The sequence below is a fragment of the Mobula hypostoma genome, chromosome 27 (genome assembly GCF_963921235.1).
Source record: "Mobula hypostoma chromosome 27, sMobHyp1.1, whole genome shotgun sequence".
Classification (NCBI taxonomy): domain Eukaryota; kingdom Metazoa; phylum Chordata; class Chondrichthyes; order Myliobatiformes; family Myliobatidae; genus Mobula; species Mobula hypostoma.
In genome coordinates this window covers 6,141,659-6,159,872 of record NC_086123.1, presented here as the reverse complement: position 1 = coordinate 6,159,872, position 18,214 = coordinate 6,141,659, and the positions used below count along the sequence as shown (strand labels likewise).

The window sequence follows — 18,214 nt, the reverse complement described above, 5'->3', positions numbered from 1 at the left end:
CGTCAATGGAATTTTCTCCAGGGTGGGACAGAAGCACAGTGGTTAATACAATGCTTTACAGTGTGCCGGCTTTAGAAACAGTTTACAACTCCTGCTGCGGTCTGCAAGGAGTTTGTACTTTCTCCCTGTGACTGCGTGAGTTTCCTCCATATGCTTCAGTTTCCTCTCACGTTCCAAAGATGTACGGGTCAGAGTTAGTGAGTCGTGGGCATGCTCTGTTGGTGCTGGAGATGTGGTGACACTTGCAGGCTGCCCAGCACAATCCTCACTGACTTGATTTGATGGAAGTCAACACATTTCATTGGATGTTTTGATGTTCCCATGTCCATGTGACAAATAAAGCTGATCTTTAATCTTTCCTTTAACCTTTAGGTTATCTTCAGCAAAGTTTTCTCCAAATTGTCTTCTCATCTCAAAAAATAAGCAAAGGCCCAGATCTCAATGAGCATTGCCACCACCCGAACAGGCCGTTCACAGTTCACCAGTATTAATTCTCACCTGGTCCAGGTGTAAGGGGTCTATGTTGCTGGCCCAAACCATGTCAGTCTCACGCATCAAGACCTGAGCAGCAACAGTGTTTCTGGTGGGCAGATGACCAAGACCAGTCAAACTTCAGATGCAACATAGTTTATTATTAACATCTCCCATTGAAACCCAATTACTTAAAACTAAATCTCAATTTTATATACATGGTGATAAATCGGGGAAATTATTGGCCAATCAATTGAAAGCTGTTTTGGTTAAGTGTCAGATTACTAAAGTTTGTAAACAGGATGGCAATGTTACGGTTGACCATGATGAGATTAATAAATCCTTTCAAGAATTCTATACCTCTTTATATCAGTCAGAATTCCCTGACAATACCACTACAATGCATGAATTCTTAGGGAAATTGAATATCCCCGAACTATCATCTGATGAATGTTTACTGATTACGGAAGAAGAAATACAGAAAGCAATTTCTTTAATGAACTCCGGTAAAGCCCCTGGTATGGATGGATTTACAGTAGAAATTTTTTAATGTTTTTCCGATTTACTCTCTCCTTGGTTAAGTAGAACTGTTAAAGATGCCTTATTGATAAGTAAACTACCACAATCCTTTTATGAAGCATCCATTTCCTTAATTCGTAAAAAAGATAAAGACCCTACTGCATGTGTTTCATACAGACCAATATCTCTGTTGAATGTAGATTTTAAAATTCTTTATAAGATAATGGCAATTAGATTGGAAAACATATTGCCCAAAATTGTTTCAGAAGATCAGACAGGATTTATAAAAAAATCGTTACTCATACTTTAATGTTAGGAGATTATTGAATATTATATATACTTCCTGGCCTAAAATTCCAGAATGGATTATTTCATTGGATGCTGAGAAGGTATTTGACAGAATTGAATAGAAATATTTGTTTAATACACCTGAGAAATTTAATTTTAGTCCAAAGTTTATATCCTGGATTAAATTGATATATCATACACCTTTGGCCTCTGTAGTTACAAATAGTCAGAGATCTCCCTTTTTTAGGCTTTTTCATGGTACTAGGCAGGGCTGTCCTTTAAGCCTTTCACTATTTGACATTGCTTTAGAACCCTTGGCAATTGCTTTTCGAGATTCACCAAATATATTTGGCATTATTCGGGGCAATGAAACACATAAGGTATCACTATATGCAGATGACTTGTTATTATATATTTCTAATCCAGAGAAATCCCTTCCTTCAGTAATATCATTACTTGCTCAATTTAGTAGCTTTTCTGGTTATAAATTAAATATTGATAATAGTGAGTTATTTCCATTAAATATGCAAACTTTAATTTATAGCAGTTTTCCATTTAGATTGGCTACAGAATACTTTATGTATTTAGGGGTTAAAATTACTAAGAAACATCAGGACCTATTCAAGGCTAATTTCTTACCTTTAATTGATCATATTAAACAATTATTAACTAAATAGTCTCTGATGTCCTTATCATTAGTTGGCCAAATCAATGCTATTAAGATGATAGTTCTATATAAGTTTCTTTATTTATTTCAGGTAGTACCAATTTTTATTCCTGAATCCTTTTTTGATATTATTATTCCAAAATTTCTTCATATATATGGCAGAGTAAAAATCCCACGGTGAGTAAGACATATTTACAGAAATCCAAAAAGGATGGTGGTTCGGCGAGGCCAAATTTTAGATTTTACTACTGGGCAATTAATATCCGAAATTTAACCTTTTGGACCCAAGAGTTAGATAAAACCCAAAGTCCAATGTGGTTGAATCTTGAACGTCAGTCTGTGCAAGGATTTTCATTGGCGTCTATTTTAGGGGCTTCACTCCCTTTTGCATTTACTAAATCGAACAAACAAATTACTAACCCAATAATTAAATATACAATACGAATAAGGTTCCAATTTTGTAACTTTTTTGATTTGGATAAATTTACCCCTTCTAGCCCTATTTTATTTAATTTTTTTTTTCAACCATCCAGAATTGATCAAGCCTTTCTTTTTTGGAAAATGAAAGGAATAAACTGTTTTCGTGATCTATTTATGGATAACTGTTTTATGTCTTTAGAACAGTTATCTAATAAATACAATTTGCCTAGATCGCACTTTTTTAGATATCTACAGATTAGAAATTTTTTTGATGTTATTTTGCCTACCTTTCCGATGTCACATCAAGCTGAAATTACGGAAAAAAATTTAAGTTTAAATCCCTTACAAAAGAGTGTAATATCTATGACTTGATCATGAATATCCCTTCAGGTGTATCTGATAAAATAAAGAACGAATGGGAATGAGAACTTCAAGTAAGTATATCCAAAGAAGAATGGGAAAAGATTCTTAAATTAGCTAATGTGTGCTAGACATACTTCAATACAATTTAAAGTGGTTCATAGAACATATATGTCAAAAGACAAACTAGCCTGTTTTTATTCCCATATAAACCCTATGTGTGACAGATGTAACTCTGAAGTTGCTTCTTTAACCCATATATTTTGGTCCTGCCCTCTTTTGAAGAAATATTGGAAAGACATCTTTGATATTGTTTCAGCAGTTTTATATATTGATTTGCAACTCCATCCTATTACTACAATTTTTGGATTTCCAGTGATTGATTCTAGTTATTTATCATCTTCAGCCTGCTGTTTGATAGCATTTGTTACGCTGATGGCCAGAAGATCCATCTTATTTAAATGGAAAGATTTTGATCCCCCTACTACACTTCAATGGTTTTCTCAAACTACAGCTTGTTTAAACCTAGAAAAAATTAGGAGTGGCACAGTTAATTCCTCAATTAAGTTCAAGGAAACTTGGGAGTCTTTTATTCAATATTTCAATACATATGACTTACGTTGATTTTTTTTAATCCTTTTTCCTAATACTTAATTGTTTATTGAAGGAGGAACGGAGTCAAGGACAGAATAATTATAATTGACAAGTTATGGCAGCCCAGTTTTTTTGTTTTGTTTTCTGTTTAGTTTAGGGGATTTTTGTTTTTTTTTGTTTTTTTTTCTTGAACAAATCTTTTGAACTTTTTCCTGTTTCAATTATCAAGAGATCGGGTGGACTTGCCTGGATACGATATTTGGAACTTATATGATTGCTATTAATCCTGTTCTCTTGGTATTGATATTACTGATATGTTCATTTAACTGATTATAATGCAATAAAAAGATTTGAAAAGAAAGAGTACCAAGACCAAGCCCAAAGCGCCTGGAAAGGCTTCACAGTGGCATCGATCTCAACTTAATGTCATCATTAAGGACCCCCACCACCCAGGACATGCCCTCTTACATAGAACATAGAGTACAGTACAGGGACAGGCCCTTCATCCCACAATGTTATGCCAAACCTGCTAAAAAGTAAACCAAAAACGCCCAAAAACTAATCCCTCCTACCTACACAATGTCCATATCCCTCCACCTTCCTCACATTCATTTACTTATCTAAACGTTCTATGGAATTAAGGGAAACAAGTAGTGAGATCATGGAAACTGTACAGATTGAAAAGGAGGAGGTCCGTGCTGTCTTGAGGAAAATTAAAGTGGATAAATCCCCGGGACCTGACAGGGTGTTCCCTCGGATCTTGAAGGAGACTAGTGTTGAAATTCCAGGGGCCCTGGCTGAAATATTTAAAATGTCGCTGTCTACAGGTGAGGTGCCGGAGGATTGGAGAGTGGCTCATGTTGTTCCGTCGTTTAAAAAAAGATTGAAAAGTAATCCGGGAAATTATAGGCCAGTAAGTTTAACGTCAGTAGTAGGTAAGTTATTGGAGGGAGTACTAAGAGACAGAATCTACAAGCATTTGGATAGACTGGGACTTATTAGGCAGAGTCAACATGGCTTTGTGCGTGGTAGGTCATGTTTGACCAATCTATTGGAGTTTTTCGAGGAGGTTACCAGGAAAGTGGATGAAGGGAAGGCAGTGGATATTGTCTACATGGACTTCAGTAAGGCGTTTGACAAGGTCCCGCATGGGAGGTTAGTTAGGAAAATTCAGTCGCTAGGTATACATGGAGAGGTGGTAAATTGGATTAGACATTAGCTCGATGGAAGAAGCCAGAGAGTGGTGGTAGAGAATTGCTTCTCTGAGTGGAGGCCTGTGACTAGTGGTGTGCCACAGGGATCAGTGCTGGGTCCATTGTTATTTGTCATCTATATCAATGATCTGGATGATAATGTGGTAAATTGAATCAGCAAGTTTGCTGATGATACAAAGATTGGAGGTGTAGTAGACAGTGAGGAAAGTTTTCAGAGCCTGCAGAGGGACTTGGACCAGCTGGAAAAATTGGCTACAAAATGGCAGATGGAGTTTAATACTGACAAGTGTGAGGTATTGCACGTTGGAAGGACAAACCAACGTAGAACATACAGGGTTAATGGTAAGGCACTGAGGAGTGCAGTGGAACAGAGGGATCTGGGAATACAGATACAAAATTCCCTAAAAGTGGCGTCACAGGTAGATAGGGTCGTAAAGAGAGCTTTTGGTACATTGGCCTTTATTAATCAAAGTATTGAGTATAAGGGCTGGAATGTTATGATGAGGTTGTATAAGGCATTGGTGAGGCCGAATCTGGAGTATTGTGTTCAGTTTTGGTCACCAAATTACAGGAAGGATATAAATAAGGTTGAAAGAGTGCAGAGAAGGTTTACAAGGATGTTGCCGGGACTTGAGAAACTCAGTTACAGAGAAAGGTTGAATAGGTTGGGACTTTATTCCCTGGAGCGTAGAAGAATGAGAGGAGATTTGATAGAGGTATATAAAATTATGATGGGTATAGATATAGTGAATGCAAGCAGGCTTTTACCACTGAGGCAAGGGGAGAAAAAAACCAGAGGACATGGGTTTAGGGTGAGGGGGGAAAAGTTTAAAGGGAACATTAGGGGGGGCTTCTTCACACAGAGAGTGGTGGGAGTATGGAATGAGCTGCCAGACGAGGTGGTAAATGTGGGTTCTTTTTTAACATTTAAGAATAAATTGGACAGATACATGGATGGGAAGTGTATGGAGGGATATGGTCCGTGTGCAGGTCAGTGGGACTAGGCAGAAAATGGTTCGGCACAGCCAAGAAGGGCCAAAAGGCCTGTTTCTGTGCTGTAGTTTCTATGGTTATGGTTTCTATGGTTACAGCACAGTACAGACCTACCTCTGACATAACCCCCTATACTTTCCTCCAATCACCTTTAAATTATGCCCTCTCTTATTAGACATTTCCGCCCTGGGAAAAAGTCTCTGTTTATCCACTCTAACTCTGCCTCTTAGTAAACTGCATATTGCTGTCAAGTCACCTATCATCTTCCTTCATTCCAAAGATCCTCCTTCTCTAGCTTACTCAGCTTTTCTCAGAATCAGAATCAGGTTTATTACAACCATATAAGCATATAACAATTACAGCACGGAAACAGGCCATCTTGGGCCTTCTAGTCCGTGCCGAATGCTTACTCTCACCTAGTCCCACCGACCTGCACTCAGCCCATAACCCTCCATTCCTTTCCTGTCCATATACCTATCCAAATCTACTTGAAACAACAACATCAAACCTGCCTCTACCACTTCTACTGGAAGCTTGTTCCACACAGCTATCCCTCTGAATAAAGAAGGTCCCCCTCGTGTTACCCCTAAACTTTTGCCCCCAACTCTCAACTCATATCCTCCTGTTTTAAATCTTCTCTACTCTCAATGGAAAAAGCCTATCCATGTCAACTCTATCTATCCCCCTCATAATTTTAAATACCTCTATCGTCCCCCCTCAACCTTCTACGCTCCAAAGAATAAAGACCCAACTTGTTCAACCTTTCTCTGTAACTTAGGTGCTGAAACCCAGGTAACATTCTAGTAAACCTTCTCTGTACTCTCTCTGTTTTGTTGACATCTTTCCTATAATTCGGTGACTAGAACTGTACACAATACTCCAAATTTGGCCTTACCAATGCCTTGTACAGTATTATCACCGGTATGTGTCGTGAAATTTGTTAACTTAGCAGCAGCAGTTCAATGCAATACATAATGTAGAAAATAGGCATGACTTCTACACATAATAGACATAATACATTATTAAATAAATAAATTACAGTATACGTATATTGAGTTGATTAAAAATCATGTAAAAACAGAATATATATTAAAAAAGTGAGGTAGTGTTCACAGGTTCAATGTCCATTTAAGAATCGAATGGCAGAGGGGAAGAAGCCGTTCCTGAATCACTGCATGTGTCTTCAGGCTTCTGTACCTCCTACCTGATGGTAACAATGAGAAAAGGACATGTCCTGGGTGCTGGAGGTCCTTAATAATGGACGCTGCCTTTCTGAGACACCGCTTCATAAAACATGCCCTCTGGTCCAGGCATCATCTTAATAAATCTCCTCTGCACCCTCTCTAAAGCTTCCATATCCTTCCTGAACACAATTTCCAGATGTGGTCCAACCAGGGTTTTATAGAGCTGTAACATTAATTTGCAACTCTTGAACTCAATCCCCTGATTCATCTTTTATGACTTCTTCCAATAATGAAGGGTACTCTGACAGTTGTTATCTAACTCTTCACATTTAGATCATAAGCAATTGTTTGAAAGCCTCATGTGAATGGTTTCAACAGCTTCACGTGGTCTCTGAGCTTCAGTAACAACTTCATCTGTATTGGACTTGACTAATACACAAAAAGTGAAATATATTGCCTACCTTCTGCCAGCTTTGCTCCTAAATAATTACCTTGAGCCTTCCACTATTGCACTAGTTTTCTAATCGGTTACCACTGAAAAAGGACATTTGCAGCTGAACCTTCAGTACAACGATTTCGCTCACCTGACACCCAGGTCCCCTGGTGACTGTAGTTCTTTCCATTGTCCACTGACAACTCAAAAGGTATCCTTCCATTTTCATAGAGCAACGGTGAAATGCAGTGGGCCATATTGTTCTCAATGTACCCCTTGGTAACAATGGATTTCTTGAACCTAGAAGAGAGTAGATTCATATTTGGTCCAAATGGAACATGCAGTAGAGAGACTTAACTTGAAAGTCATAAGATCACGGAGTCTTAGTCTGCAGGAAGGAAATAGTGGGGTCGTTAGATGGGCACAAAAGTGGCAAATGGAATTCATTCTAGAAAAAGTAAATGGCAATGCACTTGAGGGGCAAGAAAATGTTCATCAATGGTTGTTATACAGGAGGGAAACTGAGAGCTCAGGGAGTGCTTGACAACAGATCCCCGAAGGTTGCCGTATAAGGTGGTTATGGGAACGCAGCGAATACCTGCTTTTATTGACCAAGGCATAAAATATCAAAGCAGGAAATGACAACACAACCATAGAAAAAAGTTGAAGTACTGCGCTAACTCTTTGTCAACACATCACTGGAAAGCAAGAGGGGCCGCAGAGAGCTTTATGACAAATCGACAGGGTTCAAGAATTATAAGACCATAAGACTGTAAGGCATAGGAGCAGAATTAAGCCAGTTGGCTTAAATATGCATACATTGATGATTATGGCATGAGAATTTTGCTTCATTTATGTGTACTAAAATTGCCCATCTCTTTGTCTCTGGATTGTCAGTGCCTCAGCGGCACAGTCCAAGTTGGTAGTTTTGCAATCCATTAACAGTAGGGGCCAATATCCTTGGATGGGCTGGTTCTTTGTACAAATAGGATCCCGAGTTACCACATTAGAGACTTACCTGCAGACTATCTGGTCTTCAGGCCGAAATGTATTGTTAACGATGACAAAGTCTTTTCCTCCCATTAAGGTTCCTGACTGAGGAGATATCCGTAGGCAGAAATTCCAGTAATTTGTACAACATGTTCCCAATGGTTCACAGGTCACATGGCAAGAACACTGAGGCAGTTTGCTTCCACAATGGCTCGCACACGAATCCTGAGCATCTAGAAATTAAAAACAAAACAGGATCTTAATTTTGCTCATGGGCCACCTGTTGCTAGCTAAAATCTGCTTGAATGGTGGAAGACCCTCCAGCTACACATCTACATTCAAGAACTAGCAATTCTGCATTCTCCAGCATATCAGTTTCAAATAAATGAATATATTGCTTCTGGTAGAGCAACTCCCACTCATTGGACTAAAAAACTATGAGAACAGCAGAAAAAGTTCACATAGCAACTTTTATCTAGAGAATTACATATTTAGCACAATGCTCTTTTTCGCTACATCATTCATAATGCTGGTCATTTTCTATCGTCCTTATGGCAATCTTGAATGTCCTTAATGTATCTGCCTCTAATTGAAGATTAAAAAGTAAATGAATAAAAAGTGATCATAGTACAATAAGGAAGAGAGGGATTTCTTGTTAAAGTGATAGGAGTGAGGAAAGGAATATTGTTAAAGATTGACTTCCTTTTTTACTAGAGATTAGAGAAAAATAAATCATACGTTATTCATATCATATTCCTAATGGCCTATGTCTACTCTCGGGGCATTCTCATCAATCCCAATGCACCACATATGTCCCTACAATCTATTTTCTCTCACGTGGCTGTAAACTCCTACCTGATTCTCCAACCTCTTTAGGACAATTTACAGTAACCTATTAATCAACCAGCACACCTTTGGGTTGCAAGAGGGAACCCACATTGTCAAAGGGAGGAATTACAAACTCCACATAGACAGCAATCAAGCTCATGACTGAATTCAGATCTCCGGAGTTCTGAGGTAACAACTCTTCTCACTTTGTGCTGAGCCGCCATATCAAGCTAGGTCTTCCAACTATTCCAAGTAGACGTTTAAGGAAAGGGTGAACAAAGTAGAAATGGAGAACACGTTTAACAAATGAATGGTGATTAAAATGAAAGAATGCAGCTATACTTTCAGCCAACCAATATCACACTTAATTTATAATTACGTTGATAGTTGCTCCACAGTCCAGTTACAAAATACGCAGATCTGAAGATCTGATAGCACAATTCATTCTACTATAAAGTAATCCATGGTTAGGAACTGGATATAATAATCAGTTGGGCTCAATGACATTTTTGTACAATTATGGCTTCCTAGGTTCATTGCCCTCGAATAAAAACATGAAAGCATATATTTACTTAGATAATGAGCTGTTGATCTTGATAGTTACTTCATGAATTAACCTGAAACTACAACCATATTGAGAAAAACATACAAACAACAGTTTAAATATTACATTATGTTAATCATAAGCTCCATTTATAGACATCTCTAACATTTTCATTTTCATCAAACTCAGACATTCAGCCAAATCTAAATAATTGTAGGTTCATGACAAGGCAGAAATAACTGTGGTATCAGCAATGCACAAAATGCATGGTACAGGAACATGCTGTTTGGCAATAATAAAATAATAACAATAAAAGTTATATTTGTAAGTGGTAGATGAGGGTTCCATTTCAACATCTAAGAGAAATTTGGATAATTGCATGGATGGGAGGGTTATGGAGGAAAATGGTCCAGGTCCGGGTCAATAGATTAGACAGAGCATAGACTAGATGGGCTGAAGAGCCTGTTTCAGTGCTATAGTACTCTACGACTCTATGACTGAATGACTGATCTATGCTCCAATCAATCCTTCTCCAACTACTCCGTACCTCACATTACCTATCATTCTTTCCATTCCATTCCCTCTCATGCTTTCTCCTGACAGGATAAGAGCTCCCAATCTTATCTTCGGAAATGTGATTATTCATGCCAAGTATATCCACCTCAACTTCTGTAGTAGGGGATTCCCATACACCCAATAGTCTCAGGAAACATAAAATTAATATAGACGTTTTTAGCTAAATGAATATTGGAGATGGCTTGTGAGAGCAGTGGACACAATACCCAATACAGATCATCAGTGGATCATATTGCCGCTCACTCCTCACTCCTGTCTATGTTTGGACATTGGGTGGTCTATAAGGTGGGGGGTAAAAATATCCTGTACAGGTCTAGGGTTTATAACAGGAAGAAACAAATATGCGCCAAATTAAAATTGAAGTGCACCCAATAAAAGTATACTTCATATTAAATAGCTAGGGTTTTGGAAATGAGATCATAAGAATCAGTTGAAAGGAGATTAAAAAGAAACTATCTTTCGAGGCCTAAAAGGCGGTAGACCAAATGTAGATGAATGGGATCAGTGAAGGTAGATACAAAGGGCAGCATGAACAGGGATCTGGACCGCTCCATGGTTTTATGTATCCATTCCTCAGAAACTAAAGGCATCAGGGACTACTAAAGAGAATAGGAAACTGGGAGTGAAGATATAGAGCTTCTGCGGCCAGCTAACTGCTGCGTCAAAGTTGTGGACTAACTGCTCTTATCTTTCAGTGTTGATTCTTCTAGCTAAACGTATTAATAGGAAGTTAGTTGGAAATCATTCAAGATTATTTATTGTCATTTCCAGTACACCATTGCAAAGGACAATGAAATATTTGTTACTCTGGATCTAACACAGGGCAAAACAAAACACAAAAATAAAGAAAAAAAAGATAAATATATAAGATAGCTTACATACAGAGATGTATTGAAAGTCCATAAAGTGATGCGAAGCACAGGAGTGTTTGCATACAAGGTGACTCACAGGAAATGATAAAGTGTGGTGAATGGGGGTGTGGAAGGGTGGGTTAGTGGATGGAAGTATTGAATAGCCTGACCGCTCGGGGAAAGTAACTGCTCTTGAGTCTAGTGGCCCTGGTATGGATGCTATATGGCCTCCTCCCTGTTGGGAATGGGACAAACGGACCATGAGCAGGGTGCGTTAGATTCTTCACGATGTTACTAGTCCTTTTACAGCACATTTGTCCTTGATGGCATCGGTGAGGTGTTTAGCAGTTTTGACTACCCATTATAGTGCCTTCCTGTCCACAGCAGTACAGTTTCCATTCCCTACTGCTTGTTAGGATGCTCTCTACTGCGCTGACATGAGTATAGTTGGGCATAGTCCACCTCTCTTCAGCCCGCTCAGAAAGTAGAGGCGTTGGTGGGCTTCCCAGATTATGTGGAATATGTTCTGGACCGTAACAGGGAGTGTGGGATGTGCACTCCAAAAGATTGAAACTGCTCGGAGTTTCCAGTGCTGTGATGCCGACGTAAAGGGGGCTGTGAGTGGTGTGTGTTCTCTTTAAGTCAATAACTATCTCTTTTGTCTTGCCAACATTGAGGAAGACGTTATTTGCCTGGCATCTGGACTTGATTCCCCCTCTCCTCTGTAAGCCGGCTCATCATCGTTGGTGATGAGCCCCACCGCTGTCCTGTCATCAGCAAACTTGACAATGTGATTACTGATGTATTCGGCCATGCAGTCACGTGCAGACGGGATGCACAACAATGGGTTTAGCAAACACCCGTGTTGAGGACGATGGGGAGGGTGGAGCGGTTGTGTATCCTCACTACCTAAGGCCTGTTGGTTAGGAAGTTCAACAGGGGTGTATTTAGACAGAGCAGTAGGAGTTTGTTCACTGAGGTGTGTGGGATAATAGTGTTGAATGCTGAACCGAAATCCAGGAACAGCATCCTGACATAATGCACTTGCTTCCCAGGTGTGTCAGGGCCAGGTTCATGACAGATGCTGTAGCAGCTGTAGTAAAGTGACTCTGTCGGTAAGCGTATTGCTGAGTGTCCAATGTTGCAGGAATGGAGTTATTGATATGTGACATTACCAGAGGTTCAAAGCACTTCATGATGATTGACATCACTGCCACCGGGTGGCAGCAATAGAGTTCTGAATGTGTAGAGGTCTTTGGTACAGGGATGATGGTGGCTGATTTGAAGCAGGTGGAGACAACAGCTTGAATGAGTGATGTGTTGAAGATGTCCGTCTGACTTGGGTACACATTCCCTGAGTACTCGGTCTGGTCCAGCCATCTTACTGGGGGGGGGGGGGACTCCCTGCAGAGTCCATTTCACATCTGCTGCTATTACAGTGACTGTTCACCTCGGAGCAGGGTAGCTTTTGTGGCCAGCATTGTGTAGCAGGCCGTGAAGCATGCGTAAAAGTCGCAAAGAGATTCAGGGAGGGAGGCGTCACGGGTACAGTCAACCCTGTTTTGTGGACTTCTTTATCCAAACACTAACAGTGACATGCAACCAAGTCGTGGCATCTGATGAAAAAGAAAGATTAAGGCAAAAAGAAAACGAAGGAAGTTGAAATAAGGTATGAAAGAAATTCAGGCTATCATTCAGTTTTGTTACCCACCCTTTCTTCCACACTTAATTTCTAACTAAACTGATAATCACCCCATGTGGGAAAGTAACCAGCCTTGATCAGGTAACCACATAGATTTGAAGTTACAGTCTAATTGATTATGAAATACTGTTATAGTCTAATCTATTAAAAGATAGATCATGGCCCAAGAGTAGCAGTAATCATGATTTCTGGAAAATTAAGTGACAGAAATTTTATATCTCCTTGCTTCAACTGCCTGAAGTAAACACTATGACATTTGTTAATGTGAAGGCACACCTTTGCAAGTTAACAGTTACCTACAATCGCTCTTGGAAAAAAACATAGGTAATTGTTTAAATATTATATTTTGTGAATCATAAGCTTCATTTACACACCATCAACAGCACTGCTTTATAACATAATCTGAGCACTTGGATCAAAGGAAAATTGAATCAGAATAAGATTTATTCTCCTTCTGATTCCATTTTCCTTTGACCCAACTGCTCTGATTATGAAACTCAGATTGTGTTAAGATTTACTATCACTGACTTATGACATGAAAGTTGTAGTTTTGTGGAATATTAAGCTGTCTTGAATACTCAAAATTCCAGTCATCTCAATACACAGGTCCCATATCACACCAAAACAGATGGGCCATAGTACATAGATCACCACAGCACAGTACAGACCCCACGGTGTTGTGCCAATTATTTACCAAAACCAAGATCAATCTAACCCTTCCCTCCTCCTACATAGCCATCCATTTCACTGCCATTCATGCACCTAAGAGTGTCATAAATGTCCCTAAATTATCTGCCTCTACCTCCACCCATGGCATGGTGTTCCATGCACCCACCATTCTGTGTAAAAAACCTACTCCCTATACTTTTTCCCAATCACCCTCTCCTCTGAGGTGAGTATATACTTTCAACCAATACCCAGTTGAGCCCTAGGTGAGATATGACATACAAATGGCCTGAAATTCAGCAGGAGATCTAACACTGAACTAAACGTTTGTTTTATTCTTTCTTACATTTTATCTTGGTGAAGGCGTGATGGAGAGGGTCCAGAAGAGGTTCACAAGAATGCTGGGTGGAATGAAAGAGTTAATGTATGAGGCCTATTTGATGGCTCTGGGCCTGTACTCTTTGGGGTTTAGAAGAAAAATGGGGGATATCATTGAAATAAATAGAATATTGAAAGGTCTAGATAGAATGGAGAGGATGTTTCCTATAATGGGGAGTCTACAACCAGAGGGCACGGCCTCAGAATTGAGGGACTTCCATTTAGAAGAAAGGTGAGGGAAAATTTCTTTAGCCAGAGGGTATTGAATCTATGAAATTCATTGCCACAGACAGCTGTGCAAGCCAGTTAATGGGGTATATTTAAGGCAGAGGATGATAGGTTCTTGATTAATCTGGGCAGTTCTGGGAAGAAGGAGGAGAATGGGGTCGAAGTGCGATAATAAATCAGCCATGATAGAATGGCAGAGCTGACTCGAAGGGCCAAATGGCCTTATTCTGCTCCTATGTCTTATGGTCTTATGGACTTTATCCCACTTGTTTTAATGCATTAAGAACTTTTAACCTCAATGACGTATAGAGCAGTTTCAGAAACAGTGGGATTAAAGATACAATTTCAGACAAGTGGAGGCAATATCTGCAAGGGTTTCCTCTCAATGGTTGGAATGGGTTTTCATGTAGGAATCGGAACAACGATAATACAGAGTGGTTTAGGGTGCAGTGTGGTGTCATATTGGGAGGATTATAGATTTTTGCTCAGGGATGGGCAAATGGTTTTTCTCATCCAATTTCTTCTGTAAAATTGCCTTGGCAAACATTCAAGTATGATATGGTTTTAAAAAAACGAAAGTGTTAAGGGTTGCATTTATCTTGTGCCTTGCACAACCAAGGCTCATCTCAAAGCTCTTTACAGCCACTTAACTACTTGTGAAATCTAAGCACTGTTTTTACATAGTGAGCAAGTTTCTCACACGTTGCTATCAAGACCATTGAGTATTCTTTTCCATACTCATCTACCTGGAAAATGTCAAAGAGTAATCCGGCAGGTTAATGGTAGACATTGATAACTGCCTGAGAGTAGAAGATACCTCACCTTTGGCATAATGAGCTATTGACTCTCCCACTTGCTAACTAAATGGATGTTTACATTATCAAAGATTTCTTATCACGATTTAAACCACAATAAGATAATCTATGATCCAGAGGTTTTGCTCCAATAAACATAGACCCTTTCTACCTCTCCTCCAAGAGAACCACAACCTTGTCGTGGTTTGGAAGCTTGTGTGCCTCAGTGACCTGGAGAGCGATGTTGGCTAGAGTCAGGGCCTTGTGCTTTGGTAGGGTCACCCATGCTAAACAGGTCAAAGGGTAGAGGCCAGACTAAGAGAGATCCACCAGTCCTCCAAGTTCGGGGGTTCAACTCAGGGCTAGCAACCCTGACTGGTAAAACAAAATTATTAAGGGAACAGAATTGAAGAGTCACTGAACCTCTGAGAGTGATGGTATTCCTGAGACTCTACCCAAGGTCTGCATGACTAACAGTAGTGAAAACCAAGAGAAAAGCTATCAACATGATGAAGGAAGTTCAGGACACATCAAAGATGGAGGGTCTTCATGGCTGCCCTAAACGCCAGCGGTGCAACGGGCATTAATTGAAAATTAGGTTCTACCTCTGGTGCACTAGTCCTGCAGATAATTGCCCCATGTTGGAGTACAGTTTGCAAATCTGCTCACTTCATTACAAGAAGGCATTGGAGAAGATCTGAATGAGAAAAGTTCCTGGAATTATGAACGGCAGTTAAAATTATAGAATAGGGAGTCTGGATCTGTCTTGTTTAAGAGAGAGAATGTTGCGGAGAGAGTTTATAGAAAAACATACAATAATGGGGATCTGGATAGATTTTGATAATGGGAGGGTGTTTCTTTAGTGGGGAGAAGGTCCTGGAATAGAGACCATAGGCATAAAATTAAGGGAAAGAGAACTAGAAAGCATGAGGAGAATTCTTTTTTCACAGTGTGGGGCTATCATCTGGAATACAACACAATTCTTTTACTTTTAACATATATGGTGAAGGAATGCGCCCTCAGCTGTAAAAAAGATGACAAGCAGTGAAACTGGTGAGTTGTTCTGGTAAAGGGCCAGTACAAGTGTAATGGGCCGAATGCCCCCTTCAGAGCTGTAACAATTCTATCATTCTATGATGAGTACTAATCCTGTAGACTTCAGTCTCACTGTCAGAATGGAGAACAATGTATTTGAAGAAAATTTGCTGGAATTTCGAACACACTTGTGAAAAGTTTGCTTTCTCACATTATTAGGAGCTTGAGTTAACCCTGGTAGGCATTCTATAGATATAAGTATTCTTCGATTGTTGGAGTAGGGTGAGGTGGGGGTGGTGGAGGGCAATGTGGGAGAGGTGTAGCAATATTTGCATACCAGTCAGTATTCTGACTGTCTGAAACATGCACCAGCCTGTTTTGGCCCTTTATCTAGAAAAAATGTGCTGGCATTAGAAAGGGTCCAGAGAAAGTTCACAAAAATGATTCCAAGAATGAAATGAGGGCCTTTTGATGGGTCTGGGCCTATTTTCACTGGAGTTTAGAAGAATAAAGGGGATCTCAATAAAACCTATTGAATATTAAAAGGCATAGATAAAGTGGATGTGGGGAGGATGTTTCCTATAGTAGGTGGTCTAGGACCAGAGGCCAAAGCCTAACAATAGAGGGACATCCATTTAGAACAGAGATGAGGAGAAATGTCTTTAGCTAAAGGGTAATAAATCTGTGGAATTCATTGTCATGGGTGGCTGTAAAGGTCAGGTCACTGGATATATTTAAAGCAGAGAATGATAGTCAGGATGCCAAAGGTTACGGGGAGAAGGCAGGAGAATGGGGCTGAGAGGGATAATAAATGAGCCATAATGGATGGTGGAGCAGACTTGATGCTGAGCTCAGTCCACCACTCTTCTTGCAGTCAAAGGCAGAGTAGTTGCCATACCAAGCATTTGGATAGGATGCATCACTAAAAATTGATCAAAGAGAACATGCCGAATTCCTTCAGCCTGCTGAGGAAGATAGAGGCATTGGTGAGTTTTTGTGGTTGTGTCATATATGAAGTTCGATTCGGACAGGCCATTAGTGATATGCTGGGATCTTGAAGCCCTCTCAACCTCAAGCACCACCGTTGTAAACAGAACCATGTGAACGGCCTGCCTTCCTGAAGTCAATGACTAACTCTTTTGCTGAGGGAAAGGTACACCATAAGACTAAGCTCTCTATCTCCTTCCTGTCCTGTACTTAGTCTCATTGTTACTTGAGCTACAGCCCACTATGATTTTACCATCTGTACGCTTTTAGCTGGAGTTAGACACGCAGTTGTAAGACTACAGCAAGTAAAATAGAGAGCTGCGTATTGAAAATAATTGTGGCGGGGATGTTGTTGCCCGACGTACTAGTCAAGAATTCAAGGGTTCATCTGCTTTTCCTTCCACTAGCTTTTCACCTGTTGACCTTTTGACAACAGTAATAATGAATAAATAAGTACACTGGGGGGGGGAAGTACAGGAATGCCCGTTTCATAACTTGAATTATTTTCCTGTATTGTGCAGTTCCAGTCTAAGCAACTCTCTTTATTCCTCTCCCTTATTGTTGGGCAATAATGGAATGAACACGCCAGTATAATTAATCATTGCTATCACAGTTAAAAATATTTCTGGTCTTCACGGCTGCGTTTGACCTGATATCATGTGATGTTATCATTATGCCCAGATTGAACGATTCAAGCAACACAGACTCAGTGAAAAGTGAAACACTGTGTGTGTGAGAGATCTGTGTGTGTCTGTGTGTGTGGATTTATGTGTTTATTCAAACAGAACTAATCATTTCCATTCGTTTAGCATCTTATATGGGCTAAGGATATCCCAGAAAGCCTCTTAGACAATGAAGTGGCGAAAATGTAAAGATGGTAGTAAATACCGCTGTCAATATACATCCAGCAAGCTCTCACAAAGAGCATTGAGAGAATTTGCTTTGCTGCTGTTGAGTGAGGGAGACTACAGAGGAAGTATCTCTGACTACCTTACTAACACCACTAATTCTGTTTACGCGGGATTCTGACTTTGACGTGCTCAGTCATAATCCCTCAGGTAGCAGCTTCACAAAATTGGCTCCTCAGCTAAGCATGCAAACAAAGCATCTGAAGCTATTCCTGTCATACGGAGCAGAATTTCTGTTAGGCTCCTGAAAGGAAGAATGGTATTTTAAGATCCAAACAAAAACTGCAGATGCTGGAAATCTGAAATAAAAACAAAAAAATATTGTAATAACGCAGCAAGAGAGGCAGCAACTGTAGAAAAAGGAACAGGATAATGGATTTGTATTCCTAGATCCTTCTGTTCTACCACATTCCTGCGAGCCCTATCATTTATCATGTACCCTGGCAGCACCTGACACTTGTCTGCATTAAATTCCATTTGCCATTTTTCAGCCCTTTTTTCCGGCTGCTCCAGATCCCATTGCAAACTTTGATAGTCTTCATCTCTGTCCACCACACCTTCAATTTGCTGATCCGGTTTACCAT

General features: G+C 39.9%; 1 protein-coding gene across 2 annotated transcripts in view; it reads right to left on the bottom strand.

The window, feature by feature from the left end:
• Nucleotides 1-18,214, bottom strand: part of susd2 (sushi domain containing 2) — a 106,364-nt gene that overhangs the window by 71,014 nt on the left and 17,136 nt on the right. For both annotated transcript variants that reach the window (XM_063034424.1, XM_063034425.1), the window contains exons 3-4: nucleotides 8,162-8,366; nucleotides 7,295-7,443 (exon numbers count right to left, since the gene is read on the bottom strand). In XM_063034424.1, coding sequence (XP_062890494.1) covers nucleotides 7,295-7,443; nucleotides 8,162-8,366 — 354 coding nt within the window. The remainder of the gene's footprint in view (nucleotides 1-7,294; nucleotides 7,444-8,161; nucleotides 8,367-18,214) is intronic.